Below are 15532 nucleotides of genomic sequence, written 5' to 3'. Positions count from 1 at the left end.
TTCGATCCTTGGTCAGGATGCATACAGGCAGCAACCAATGTCTGTCTATCTGTTTCTCTCTCTCCCTCTCTCACCTACTCTCCCTCCTTCCCTCCCTCCCCTGAAATCAAAGAAACAAAAACATCCTCTGGTGAGGATTAAAAAAAAGTGGAGGTAGAAAACATAAGAACCAATCAGAAATGAATGCAATAATTGAAATGAAGAATACATTAAGAGGGAATCAACAGTAGATTAGATGAAGCAGAGGACTGAATCAGTAATTTGAAAGATAAGGTTCAGAGAACATCCAATCAGAAAATGAAAAAAAGAATCCAAAAAAATGAGGATAGTTTAAGGGGCCTCTGTGACAACATCAGGTGTCCTAACATCCAAATCACAGGTGTAACAGAAGGAGAAGAGAGAGAGCAAGGAATTGAAATCCAATTTGAAGAAATAATGACAAAACTTTCCTAACCTGACAAAGGAAATAGATTTACAAGTCCAGGAAGTGCAGAGAGTCTGAAACAAATGAACTCAAAGAGACCCACACCAAGACATATTAAAATGCCAAATGTTAAAGATGAGAGAATCTTAAAAGCAGCAAGAGAAAAGCAGTTACCTACAAGGAAGCTTCCATAAGACTGTTCAGTGATTTTTCAACAGCATCTTTGCAGGTCAGAAGGGATTGGCATGAAATATGCAAAGTGATGAAAAGCAAGGACCAAGATTACTCTACCCAGCCAAGTTATCATTTAGAATAGGACAAATAAAGAGCTTCCCAGACAAGAAAGAGCTAAAGGAGTCTACAGTCGTCCCTCACCATTTCGCGCTTCGACTTTCACCGCTTCACTCTATCATGGTTTTCTCAAATACCATACTGTATTTTCAGAAACCATGATAGAGTAAAGCCGCGAAAGTCGAAGCGCGAAGTGGCGAGGGATGACTATAAATAAAGAATCCTACTTTGTGGAAATTCATTTGTCGTGGTAGAGTTTGGAACTGATTAACCACAATAAACGAGGGCCAACTGTATGTAAAACCATTATTATAAGAAATGTTAATGGGACTTCTTTAAGAAGAAGAGAAGATAAAAAATATGAATAATAAAATGGCAATAACTACATTTATATCAAAATTACTTTAAATGTAAATGGATTAAATGCCCCAATTAAAAGACATAGGGTGGCTGAATGGATAAGAAAACAAGACCCTTACATATATTGTGTACAAGAGTCTCACTTTAGACCAAAAGAAACACAGAGATTGAATGTAAAGGGAATGGGAAAATATATTTCATGAAACTGAAAATGAAAAAAAAAAAAGAAAAGCTGAAATAGCAAAACTTATATCAGAAAAAAACAGACTTTAAAACAAAGGCACAAGACAAAGAAGAACCCACCAATTCCACTTCTGGGTATTTATCTGAGGAAACCCAAAACACCAATTTGAAAGATATGCCTCCACATGTTCACTGCTGCATGATTTATCATAGCCAAGATATGGAAGCAACCTGCTTCTATAGGTGGTGAGTGGATATTTATAATGGAACATGACTTAGCCATAAAAAAGAATGAAATCTTGTCATCCGTAAAAACATGGATGGACCAAAGAGTATTGTGCTCAGTGAAATAAGTCAGACAGAGAAGGATAAATACCATATGATTTTACTTATATGTGGAATCTGAAGAATAAAATAAATATACAAACAAAACAGAAACAAACTCAGGAAGTGCAGAGAGTCTGAAACAAATGAACTCAAAGGGAACATTTTGATGGTTGCCATATGGGAGGGGGTTTGAGAGTATGGGTGAAAAAAGTGAAGGGATTGAGAAGTACAGATTGGTAATTACAACCTAGTCATAGGGATATAAAGCTTTGCATAGGGAATATAGTTGATAATATTATAGCCCTGGCTGGTGTGGCTTGGTTGGTTAGACTGTTGTCCCATGCATCAAAGGGTCACGGGTTTAATTCCCAGTCACGGTACATACTCAGATTGTGGGTTTGGTTCCTGGTCAGGGTGCTTACAGGAGGCAACTGATGAATGTTTTTCACATTGATGTTTCTCTTTCTCTCTCTCTTGCTCCTTTGCCCTTCCTTTCTCTCTAAAATCAGTAATAAAAAAAAGCAAACATATCCTCAGGTGATGATTAAAAAAATAATCTAATAACTATGTATGGTGTCAGATGGAGTTATTGAGGCGATCACTTTATAAATATAAATGTGTAATCACTGTGTTGTACACCTGAAACTAATATTGTATGATAACTGTAATTGGAAATTATTTTTAAAAACTGACATGCAAGAGAGATATTTTATCAGTTTTGTTCAGTAAATACTCATTGTTTACCCATTCAGTATGATCGAATTTATAGTCTGAAGATATTCATTCCTAAGAGTATTTCTTTTTTTTTATCCTCACCCGAGGACATTTTTCCATTTTTTTGTTCAGATAGAGAGGGAGAGAGAAACATCGACGTGAAAGGGACACATCGAGTGGCTGCCTCCCGCACGACCCAACCAGGGCCGGGGACAGACTGCAACCAAGGCACATGCCCTTAGTGGGAACCGAACCCAGGTCTCTCGGGACCGCAGGTCAATGCTTTAACCGCTGAGCCAAACTGGCCAGGGCTCATTCGTAAGAGTATTTCTATCAACATCCTTGTTTCTCCAGATTAGAGTCATCTTTAGCAGTTCAGTTGTGAGTAAGCTTTAATTCATAATATAAAAATTGTGTTTTACATAGACTTTTAGGTTCACATTGGTACAGAATTTATGATAAACCATCAATCCTTGTTTCAATAAAATACCAGTAGGTGTAATTTCAGTTTTATTTGTACAACCACTCTAAAGTTATGTCTGTCAGCCTGGCTGGTGTGGCTCAGTGGTTGAGCATTGACCCATGCACCAAAATGTCACCAGTTCGATTCCCAATCAGGGCACATGCCCAGGTTGTGGGCCAAATCCCCAGTGGGGGGCATGCAGGAGGTGGCCAATTGATAGTCTTTCTCTCTCATCGATGTTTCTCTTTCTTCTCCCTTTAAAAATCAATAAAGAAGAAAAAAAAAAGTTATGTCTGTCAGAGACGAGGACTTTGGTAAAGGGATATTGAAGTGAAAACTATTTTTATCTAATATAAATTATGATACATGATGTAGTTAGAATGACTGGATGAATGATTATGAGGTTCTTTTATTCAGTAATATTTATTGCTTATTATTCATTCAAAATGTCTTAATCTTGTTATATGCTTTTAAAACTTTAATTCATTGCTTATTTATGCTTTCTTTTTTTTTAATGCTCTCATTCATCGCTTTTTAGTCTGCAAAGCTCATTTTAATGTAATCTTTATTTTTAAAGATGTTTTTACAGCAATCAACCCCTGGGTTGAATTTTGGTTCTGTTCAACTTTCTTCTGGAAATTCATCTAACATCCAGCAACTCACACCTATAAATATGCAAGGCCAGGTTGTTCAGACTAACCAACTTCAAAGTGGAATGAATACTGGACACATTGGCACAACTCAGCACATGATACAACAGCAAACTTCGCAAAGTACATCAAGTCAGGTAATGTTGTCAACTACAGTGGGCTATGGAGTGTTCATTAATTGAAATATGTATTATTGCTGCAACAAAAATACAGCTCTATCTTGAATAGTACCACATGTATTAATTTAGTAGTAATAATTGGAAAGTATAGTATTGAGAGTGGTCATTATTAAAATACTTTGTTCAAAAGTGTTGTGAAACTATTGGATGTTTTCACTGTTTGACATTTAAAAATTTTTGCAATTTAAAACAAACATATAGACTATTTCTGTAGGTTAAAAAAGGTTGACTTTCAAAAGAGGCTGACCAGGAAACTTATTACCATATGTGAAGAAAAATTGTTGGGGCAGTGGTGGTTTAATCAGCATTCCAGGAAATTTTGGTAATTGATGTACATCTGTGACTGTAAATCCCAGGGCTTCAAATGAAATATATAAAAATGACTAATGTTGGTCACTCATTTGGGGCTTTTAATATAAATTATTTATGTTTATTTTATATTATCCCTGGTAAGATCATGTTCCTTTTCTAAAATTATAGCTATGGTAGAATAATTCATTTTCAGTTACTACAAGTCATTACTTTGTGGTCAGATTTCTCCCAGAGTAACATGTGCCATTTCTTTTTCTGTCATGTAGAAGCATGATGTAGAAGCATACTTCCTGATGTAAATTTTTTCAGTTATTCTGTCATTAAAATCTCCTCTTTTCCAGCAGAGTCAACAAAATGTACTGAGTGGGCACAGTCAGCAAACGTCTCTTCCTAGTCAGACGCAGAGCACTCTCCCAGCCCCACTGTATAACACTATGGTGATCTCGCAGCCGGCGGCCGGGAGCATGGTCCAGATCCCGTCTAGTATGCCACAGAACAGTACGCAGAGTGCCGCAGTCACCACCTTCACTCAGGACAGACAGATAAGGTAGCTACCATGTTTCATTAGTCATTCCAAAGTTGTAAATTAATTGATTAAACAATTTAATTTTTAAAAACATGATTTTAGTTTATTACTCCAGCCAGTTTTTTTTGTTTTTGTTTTTGTTTTAAATTGATCCCAGAAACAGGAAGGGGGAGAGAGAGAAAGAAAGAGAAAGAGAAACATCGATGTGAGAGAGAAACATTGATCTGCTGGCTCCTGCATGCGCCCCCACCAGGGATCGAACTGAAACCTGGGAATGTTCCCTGGCTGGAAATTGAACCTGCCGCTTTTGGTGTATGGGATAATACTCTAGCCAACCAAACCACACCAGCTAGGACCAGCCAGTATTCTTGAATTTGAAATAAAAATGCATGATGTAGTAGTTGTTTAAGGACTTGATATTAAAAAGGTAGCAACAAATTTTGTTTTCCTGCCCAAAATGTGCTACCAAATACTGTAGAATCCAAATTCTATAACACACTGTTATATGAGTTTTGTGACAGGCTTTGTATCACTGTGAAACTTTTATCATTTTAATACAGATACTGTTGAGTTTTCATGTAGTAACAATGGTTAGGGTATATACACTACCAGTGTTAATATATGGTATGGAATAAAAATAGGTTGCCTTTTTGAGTTTGTTTGGTACTACACTAAGAACTCAAAACATTTATCTCATTTAATTCTTATTTTTTAAAAAATTGTGTTAGGATCTTTTATTTCCTAGATAAGGAAAAAAGTGAGTTTTTAGTCATTTAATTAAGGGCCTATAACTAGTTAAGGGGGGGTGTGAAGAGGAGGTTCTGAATTCAAGTAGTAGTGTCTGATTTCAGTCCTCAAGTGCTTAAACATATACTACACTAAACTTTTGTGGGCCATTCAGGAAAGTCATCTCTGCTGTATTTTAGTGGGAATATCTAACTTAGAACAAAGATTTTGAAGAAATGCGATTTTCTTATATTGGGAAGCTTTTAACTTTAGGATCTCTATAGCCTTAAAACTTTTATTTTACATATATTTTATTTTATACTTAATTTGAACTGTAGTGCAAGTAGGCTGCTGCTTTTATGAAACAGTTTTGCTGTTGTATTAGGCCGTGTAATAGATTATGTTAAAATCCCATTAATAATTTTCAGAAAGTAAAGAAGCTAAAGGACTTCTTTTAGAAACTCAGTTCCTTCAAGTTAAAAGTCCAGCTTTTAGCTCTAACATTCTGAAATCAAGTATAATGAATGTGCTTCATAAAAATGCAGAGGACTAGTTTTAAAGCCTGAGGAAAAAGCCATTAATCTAGAATTAATTAATCTGATTAACCCATTAATCTACAACGTTGATGTGTCTTTTGGAGGACACAGTTTATCAACTATTTGTAAAATGTTTTTTGACGGGGAAAAACTTTTTGAGCAAACATTTGAGGGCCTACTAAGATGAGTATTCCGCATACTTTTCCCAAGAGAAAGATCAAACTAGCAACAGCCATAGAAAGATACACAAGTCAGTATTATTTGGTGTCATAAATCCTTTCTAGGTCTTTAGAAAGGAGGAAGTGAGCAGTTTTATGGGTTGAGGCATGCAGGTGAAAGAAGAGTGGCCAGAGGTAGCTTCATGGAGGACATGCTTGGCCTGGGTCATAAAGAGCTGGGGGGGGAGGGCGTGTGTGTGTGTGTGTGTGTGTGTGTGGCAGGGAGTCTAGGCAGAGGCAACAGTATGACAAAGCCACAGGAGTAGATTGAAGAATGTCTTTTGGGAGCTTATTTGCATGTATGCATAACCAATAGACACAACAGTACAGTGAAGGCGGTGGGGGGGGGTGCAGGAAGGAGGCTGTCAATGGGGGTAAAGAAGAGACATCTGTAATAAAAAATATTAATAATTTAAGTATTAAAAGAAAAAGAATATCTTTTGATTCCAGAGATTGATGAAGTATTCTCATCACATTTTATCAGTGAGAAGTTGGACAATTCAGATATTAATTTATTTTATAATTATAGAAAAATTAGCACTTAACACTTCTGTGACTAGGCCACTTTATAAATGTTACTTGTTTTGTTGGGCTTTTAAAATATATACATTTTTTTTTTTTTTTTTTTTTATCTTCACCCGAGGATATTTTTCCATTTTTTGTTCAGGTAGAGTAGGAGGGGGAGAGAGGAACAGAGAGAGAGAGAAACATCGACGTGAAGGGACACATCGAGTGGCTGCCACCCGCACGACTGACCAGAGCCGGGGACAAACTGCAACCGAGGTACATGCCCTTAGCAGGAACCGAACCCGGGTCTCTCGGGACCGCAGGCCGATGCTTTAACCGCTGAGCCAAACCGGCCAGGGCTAAAATATATACATTTTTAAATATGGTGTATTTTTTTTTTTTTTTGCACTAAATAATGCATTTGGTCCTGAAGCATAGAAAATCCAGTATTTTGAAGTTAGGCATGATTTCACCATAGATTTATTTTGTCTTGTGGAACATATAAATAGTAAAGCATGTGTCTGCACTTAAAAACAGTCTGCAGATAAAGTTACATCATGTACATCTGCAGCAGTCATGTGCATCTCAGTTGTTCACTATAATGGACAGTGTTGGAAACGAACTTCATCTCACAGAAAGGGCAAATGGAAATAATGTTCTTCCCTGAAGAAGCATCGCTTTTTTTTGTTATTAAAGAAAACAGAAGTAGGAAGGTGGGGAGGAAGAGAATATTCGTGAATTCTAACACAGTGATACATTTATAAATTGAGGGTATTTTTCTGTGCTGATACAATGTCATTTAGTTTTGAATTATGTTTGTAAGATACAACTAGGTTTATACCCCTTATAAACCTAGAGGGTATTTTTAATTCCCTTGTGATAACTAACTTTATTCATAATTAGCAAAGTGAACCATGTGCCACATATTTGAGAAGGTTTACATTTTTTAACTGTAAAATATACATAAAAATTACCATGTTAACCTCTTTTTTTTTTTTTTTAATTGATTTTAGAGAGAGAGGAAGGGAGAGGGAGAGATAGAAACATCGATGAGAGAGAACATTGATTGGCCACCTTCTGCATGCCCCCTTGGGGATCAGGCACATAACCTGGACAGGTGTCCTGACCGGGAATCGAACCAGGCACCTCTTGGTGCATGGGTCCACGCTCAGCCACTGAGCCACACCGGCCAGGCCATGTTAACCATTTTTAAATGTACAGTTCATTGGCATTCCATACAGTCACATCATTGGGGCCATCACCATCATCAATATCCAGAACTTTTTTCATCTTTCCAAACTGAAACTGAAACTGAGCCCATTGAACAATAACTCCCCATTCCTCCTCCTCTAGCTCCTGGAAACCACTATTCTACTTTCTAAGCACATAAGTCTATGAGTTTGACTACTCTAGATACTTCATATAAGTGAAATCATACAATATATTTCTTTTGGGATTGGTTTATTTTACTTTGCATCATGTCTTTAAAGTTTTCATGTGTCAGAATTGCGTTTATTTATTTATTTTTATAATATATTTTTATTGATTATTTAAAGAGAGAGGAAGGGAGAGAAACATCAATGTGAGAGAGACACATGGATCAGCTGCATCCTACACTCCCCACACTGGGGATCGAACCTGAAACCTGGGCATGTGCCCTGACCTGAAATTAAATTGGGATCTCTCAGTCCATGGGACAAGGCTCAATCCACTGAGCCACACCAGCTGGGCTCATTCCTTTCTGAAGCTAAATAATACTCCATTGTATTTACATGCCACATTTTGTTTATCCATTCATCCGTTGATGGACAGTTGGGTTATATCCATTGTTTGCTTATTGTGAATAATGCTGCTGTGAAATGGGCATTGTACAAACACCTGTTTGAGTCTTCCTGAGTATATACCCAGAAATGGAATTGCTGCTTCATATGGTAATTGTTTAATTTTTTGAGGAACTGTCATAAATGTTTTTCACTGTAACTGCACTGTTTTACACTTTTACATTCCCACCAGCAGTACACAGGGGTTCCAGTTTCTCTTTATCTTCACCAACAGTGGTTATTTTCTTTTCTTCTTTCTTTTTTGGATGATAGCCATCCTGGTGGGTGGGTATGAAGTGGCTTCTCGTTTTGGTTTTGATTTGCATTTCCCTAATGGTTAGTGATGTTGAGCATCTTTTCATGTGCTTATTGACCATTTGTATGTCTTTGAAGAAATATCAGACCCATTTTTAAATTTGCTTATTTGTTATTGAGTTTGTAGGATTGTTTTATATCTTCTGGTTGTTAGCCCCCCCATCAGATAATGATTTGAAAAATATTTTCTCCCATTCTGTAGGTTATCCTTTCACTGTGTTGATAGTGTACTTTGATACATAAAAGTTTTTAATTTTGATATATAATTTATCGATTTTTTTGTTATTTTCTGTGCTTTTAGTGTCTTATCCAAGAAATTATTGCTCAATCCAGTGTCATGAAACTTTCCCCAATGTTTTCTTCTAAGAGTTTTATAGTTTTAGCTCTTATGCTTAGGTGTTTAATCTATTTTTTCATTTTTATATATGGTATAACGTAAGAATCAAGCTTCATTCTTTTGTGTGTGTATATGCAACAAAAGTTCGTATTTTTCTTGTGATCATTTCATTTTGCTATATACACATTTTTGTTTTCCTGGTATCTCAAAGGGAATCTTTAAACACATGAAACAAAATTGGGACCTACAGCTTTAAAAACAGTAAATTGGTAACATCATTGGGTGTTATCTTAGAGAAGTATTCATCCATTGCCTCTTATAATGTATACTTTGTATTTCTGACTCCCCATTTCTTTTCTTCCTCTTACAGATTTTCTCAAGGTCAGCAACTTGTGACCAAATTAGTAACTGCTCCTGTAGCTTGTGGGGCGGTCATGGTACCTAGCACTATGCTTATGGGTCAGGTGGTGACTGCCTACCCTACTTTTGCTCCACAACAGCAGCAGTCACAGACATTGTCAGTCACACAGCAGCAGCAGCAGCAGCAGCAGAGTTCCCAGGAGCAGCAGCTTACATCAGTTCAGCAACCGTCTCAGGCTCAGCTGACCCAACCACCGCAGCAATTTTTACAGGTAGTTCTTCCCATGGCAAATCTGTCCCAAATCTGTTTAATTTTATATAATGAAATTAGGTGTTACATGAATACTTGTGTAAATGACCTGAAAACTCCATAGGAGCTTATTGTACAAGTTAAATTTCTATGAAGACATAGTTTGTCTTGGTTAGCTTCCCTATTCAGTCCTTCAAAGACTTTTAGCCCTGCCAGGGACATACCCAATTATCTAAACTGCTGGAGAGAATAAGTGGCTACTTTCTGCCCATATTAAGATACTGTATATAGAGCCCTGTCTGGCTAGAGTTTCTGGAATTCAAGCAAAAGGCACCTTTCTTTTGTCTCTCTTTTTTTTTTCCCCTCTAGCAGCTCATCACACTCTACAGGGCAGGGGTATTGAATGGGATTTTTAAGAATTAGTATAGGCATTATCTTAAATTATTTTTTAAGATTAAGTTTTATAATTATTTTTTTGGTTATAAACTAATATTAGAGGAGAAATACTGTGGAAGCAGTATATGTCATAGTTAAGAACTTGGACCCTAAAATCAGGCTGCCCCGGGGTTCATTTACTGCTGTACCACGTACTGTGTGTGCTCTTTGGCAGGTTACTTGCTAAACTTCAATTTCCTCATGTGTAAATCATGTACATCTGTAAATGCATGTAAATCACTGAGCATAGTATAAGGCATATTAACTAGCCGTTGTTTATGATCACAAATGGTAAACACTCACACTAACCAAAATGCAGACACACATCTCATGGGGGTATATTAGACAAGATCTACTTATATAAAGGATACAGAAAAAAGTCATCTAGGTCAGTATCCTCAGCAAGGAATTCTGGACAAATTTCTAGTATTCTCACTGGGGGTGGTACATAGTAGCAGATTGTGACATCTGAAAATCCAGTCTTTTCTCTTCTGGCCTGGGGGAGCAATTTTGAATGTAGGCTAGTCTAGATTTGTGCTAGAGACCAGTCCATGTTGGCCAGGCACAAATAATCAATTTTAGAGTTATACAATATATGATATAATGAGAAGATTTAGTATTATACTGTATACTGAGGCATTAGTACAGTGTTAATTTATCACTCTTGGATATCTGGTCCAAATATAATTCCTAACAATTGTGATGTGGAAAACTAAAACAGGTTAGTTAGCTAAATCTCTCTATCAGGTCATACATAGTCCCTTAGACTTTAAACTTATACTGCAGCCATTATGACTTGCTCACTTATTGTTATAAGTGAATTAATAATCAATTTATAGCAAGTTATAAACTATTATGGTGCTATATATATCAATGAAAATTAAGTAAAAGCTTAAAAAAGGAGAGGACTTGCCTTAAGATATCAGTCTTCTAAATCTATCAGAATGAGGGTCCTTAAAGGAATGAACCTTATCTTATCCCCCACTTCTGAAAAAAAGCATTCCAAAGACATTGGATCCCTTAAAAAGTAAGGTAGGGAATACCCTTCAGAAATGCACTCATATGTACATAGTAAATATACACCTTGGCTCTGTAATAGAATGGGGTAAAGCAATGTTACATAATCCGTTTGTTTTAGACTTCTAGGTTGCTCCATGGGAACCCTTCAACTCAGCTTATCCTCTCTGCTGCATTTCCACTACAACAGAGCACTTTCCCTCAATCACATCACCAGCAACACCAGTCTCAGCAGCAACAGCAACTGAGTCGGCACAGGACTGACACTTTGACGGATCCTTCCAAGGTTCAACCGCAGTAGCACACATGTCTCCTCTCTAACCTCAAGGGAGGAAGGGGTCGGCCCATAAAGAGTTGCTCAGATGATCTGAGGATCCGGAGGAAAAGTTCTAGCAGTTTCATAAGATGCAGTATTGAGTATTCTAATTCCTTGAATTAGTTAGCAGGGAAAATGCTGCCTAGTGCTACAGATGTACATTAAATACCAGCCAGCAGGAAATGATCACAGGGCCATAGCCAGTTCTGACAGTGTTTTAATTGCCCAGATATTTTTTGATGGAAAAAGAGTATATTGCCAAATGTTAAGAAGCTCAGCTATTAAATATGACCTCCAGTGAATCAAAAAGGCACTAACAATGTTAGTAACTTTTAGTGGTTCTGTGCCTGTTTTCAAGTGTTACAGAGGACACACCACTGCCATGATGCCATGAAGACAGTCCAGTAGACCCAGTAGGCCCTCTTCCCCCACCCCTCTCCCTTTTCAGATGATGGAATTGCAATTTCAGAATGTTGTGTGGATTCAAATTTTCTATGTACAGATGCTGTAAAAAATACTATGTATATGTCTGGATAAAAGGAAAGAAAGCAAAACATTTTGTATGCTGCATGAAAGCATTATGTCCTCCTTACAGGTATGAATACATTTCCTTAGATTCTGATGCCATGTGCAAACTAATACATCCTTTGTTTCCCCTTTTGTTTACAACACAATAGTGTTCTAGTCACTTTTCCGGGGCACAAGTCTTTGTTCATACTTGGCTGTGATGTCACAGTTTGTTCAATGAGGTATGATGTGCTGCTGGGAATGGATCTTTTTTTCAGGTTAAATGATTGAAATAACAGGATTTTCAAGTTACTCAGAAGTATCCTTCATTTCATTATTTTTCAATAATGTTTGAAATAGGATTTGCACTGCTTTATTTTAGAAGGTTGAGAGTTTTGATTACATATTTTGACATAGTTCGTAGTTGGAAATAGTTGTGTAAATGGTTTTCAACAAGCCTGAAAGTAATTTCATGAATGTTTCAGTTACAGGAGTAAAATTTGCACAGAAAACGTTTTAGGCACTTTTTAACATTCTCACTGGTGGGAATTTTAACTTTTAGGATTTGTTGGAATCTTTTTAGTAATCCTTCACAATTTCAATGCTTCTTTTAGTCAGAAATGATTCAGGGTTATTTGAGGGGGAAAAAAAACCCATAGTGCCTTGATTTTGATTCAGGTGATAACTCACCATCTTGAACTCATCATGTTCCAGTAGCAGTTCTTGAAACCTTAGTACATTTTTAATAGCATGTGGGTGTCGGTGCCGTTCTCCTGCGTTCCCGTGAAGACTGCTTTGAGTCTCTTGGACTGGAGGTATAGATAATTTAGAAATAAAAGATGACAGACTCACACTAGCAGAGTCATTAATATGATTGCAAATTATTTTCCTAAATCATCTTCCTTTAAAGCTAAGTAGTCATTGAAGAATTACCAGTAAACATTTCCTCAATATGATTCCTATAAAGAAAAAAAGAAGTGTAGGAATTTGCGTTATCTTCATTACAACACTAGCATATTGTAACTCACATGCTTTCTAAACATGAACTAAGACTTCATTTGCCAATATTATATTCCAAAGGTAATAAATTCCAACAGAAATTATATTCATAAAAAGCATTTTATATATTCTATGGTACTAAAATTAAATTTACAACTATAGAGCAAAGGAAAATATCTTACTAGAATAGCAAAAATTATTACTGTGCAAGGGAAGACAGCAAGCTGTAATAAATAAAAATTGATCTGAAAAGAAAATGTATAATAGAAATGGGGTTGTTAAACAAAGTTTTTAGCAATGAAAAGAACCTAATACAGAATTGCTAGATAAAGGAGTCAGAGGAACTCTAAGCCAGTTCTTAAGATTTTTCTGTCCTCAGCTTTGCTACTATCCTTAAGGGACATATTGTCTTTCTGTGGAAAACTGTACCTGGCCACACAAATTTGAAAATGTTCAAAATGAAAACAACCAAAGAAAGTTGGTATCTATCCTTCTGTAAAAGAAGTGTCACTAGATACCAATCAATAATTAACATATCAAGGAGCTCCTCTTCTAGCTAAATGATCATCCAGAAGAGATTTCTGACTTTCTCATGAATGTCAAGGATAGTTGTCAGAATGTGTGTGTACTTGAGCATGCAAACACAGAGACAAAATTGATGTTGTAAAATACGGCAACAGTATTAATTTTCTCCCCTTTCAAATTGCCTGTTAACCTTATCATGCCATTCCATATATATCTGAGTTGTGCCTCATTCATTCATTGGTGATATCTAGTGATATGGATTTAGCTAATAAAAGATATGAAGAACTATTATATTAAGGTTTATCCTCCAGGTACCATACTTAAAAGAAAGATGGTGGACCGTGAGTACTGTGTACTTAGATTAACAAAAGCAAAGCCTAAGACAAAGTAGATAAAACTTTGCATTTATAATTTGTTGTTCCTCACAGCTCACTTTTTTCTGCTTAGAATTGACTGCTAAACATAAAGGAGCAGCCAGCCCTTTTCCTCTGCTGTCATTAGGCGTTGTTGTGTTGGAGGAGCTAGTAAGCACCAGCTGCCTCTTAGCTCCTTGAACTGTTTTCCTCCTGCTTCTCTTGAACTTGAATGGCGAAGCTGCCCCCCCACCGCCCCATGAATGGAGACTTGAGCATTCTGAAGAAGATTCAGCAGTTGCCTGTTCATTCATTTCTGTAGCCAAAGTTGTTAAAATCCTAAGTCTAAGTCATGAAAAAACACCAAATAGGAACACCTTTTAACTACTTCAGAATCACCTTTTCTCTGCGTTACTCTCACAGCCAGTCACTTTTCTTCAAAACATTTTATTCTGGGTGGCACTTTTTAGTTCAGAAACTGTTAAAGATCAGGCAGAATGTTAGCTGTTCTGCAGTTGTTCTCTTGCTTTGGGCTGCTGTGGCACTGCGTGAGTTGGTGTTGTTTAACAACTAAAGTGAGGACTGCAAGGATTAATAGAATTGCTGCTGAGAGTGTCAAACCCGAGCCTAAGATACTCAAAAGTACTCTATTTTTTTAGTGGAAAATATTGGCAGAAAAGTGGATATAGTGGATGAGGGTAGCATTCAGTAAATACTACAGTTCAGTCTCCAAACTCTGTCTTAAGTTGAGGGAGGTAATTTGAGTCCTGTGCTCTGCTTTGTCACTTAAATCTAGTTTAGGAATGTACTAGTAATAAAAGGGTGCCAGCGACTGAATGGTTCTAGAATACCTAGTGTAGAACAGTGAAAACGGTCATTTGGATTCTTCGGAAGTGCTGTAGTTGGTCATGGCCTTAAAGCAGTCTGCTTGCAGTTAGTTAGGGCACCGAAGCAGTGCGGTTCTGTTAAGGGCGTTGTGCATTGAAGGGAGATGAACCTTGTTCAGGAAGCCTTAGGTAGGGGTCCTACAGACAGGTGAAAGTTATTTTTAACTGGATATTACTCGACGTGTTTTAAAATGTTTCCACTACATTGAGGTAAACTTTTTTAAAAAGTGGAATGCAAATAGCATTTTACTCTAGTGTTACTCATTTTTTCTATGTTTCTTTGGTGATTGAAAGTTTGTTGAACATCTGTGTTAAACTCATTCAAGTCTATAACCTTTCCAATATCTGTGACCCTGTTCGTAGCCCCTCGGGAGTCAGTGTTGGAAGGTGTAAACACTGGATATTACTATTGATGAGTGAGTCTAGCCAGGAGCAAGCCAGTTGGAATTTTTAGATGGTGGAAAAGAAACAGCACAACGGCACTTTGCCATTTTAGTAGTGATTTGAGAAAGAGAACCTTTTAAGTTTGTTTGGGTTGGGTGAGCATACTTCTAAAAGGAGCTTCTGAAGTAACTGCAAAGGAAAAGAGTCGACTATTTTTATAGCATATTTAATATATTTGTATATAAGTATGAATATAGTAGGAACCATCCTCCACATGCCTCCCACTTTTCTAATTTCCTCCCCCTTTGCCACAGCACTAGTATAGCCTCGTCCGCATGGGTAATGTGCCTCTTGTCAGCCTACCAAAAGATAGTGCTGCTGCTTTCTGAGACAGGTGAGAAGACCCAACTCTCATGCCTGGGGATCCTTTAATATAGGAATAGCACACACTTAAAACAACATACCACAGTCTAAACGCATCATTTTGAAATATAACGCACTTTATTGCAAGTATTCATTTTGATAAAGTTTATCTTAGGCATTACATTTCTAAAGGATCCCCAAATCATCACTTAGGTGAAATTTTTAAATGATACATTTCTGAGAAATGT

The 15532-nt window shown here is 36.9% G+C and overlaps 1 protein-coding gene across 4 annotated transcripts in view; it reads left to right on the top strand.

Moving 5' to 3' along the window:
* Positions 1-12040, top strand: part of CLOCK (clock circadian regulator) — a 126428-nt gene extending 114388 nt beyond the window's left edge. For 3 of the 4 annotated variants that reach the window (XM_036274276.1, XM_036274295.1, XM_036274286.1), the window contains 4 exons: positions 3340-3549; positions 4245-4450; positions 9259-9520; positions 11072-11716. In XM_036274276.1, coding sequence (XP_036130169.1) covers positions 3340-3549; positions 4245-4450; positions 9259-9520; positions 11072-11251 — 858 coding nt within the window. In that variant the 3' untranslated portion in view covers positions 11252-11716. Of the gene's footprint in view, positions 1-3339; positions 3550-4244; positions 4451-9258; positions 9521-11071 lie in introns of all 4 variants that reach the window. The other variant, XM_036274305.1, reaches the window with a different exon arrangement.
* The last annotated feature ends 3492 nt before the right edge of the window (positions 12041-15532 follow it).

The sequence above is a fragment of the Molossus molossus genome, unplaced genomic scaffold (assembly GCF_014108415.1).
Source record: "Molossus molossus isolate mMolMol1 unplaced genomic scaffold, mMolMol1.p scaffold_m16_p_1, whole genome shotgun sequence".
Classification (NCBI taxonomy): domain Eukaryota; kingdom Metazoa; phylum Chordata; class Mammalia; order Chiroptera; family Molossidae; genus Molossus; species Molossus molossus.
The sequence above is the reverse complement of the archived record's forward strand: the minus strand, read 5'-3'. Positions and strand labels throughout refer to the sequence as shown.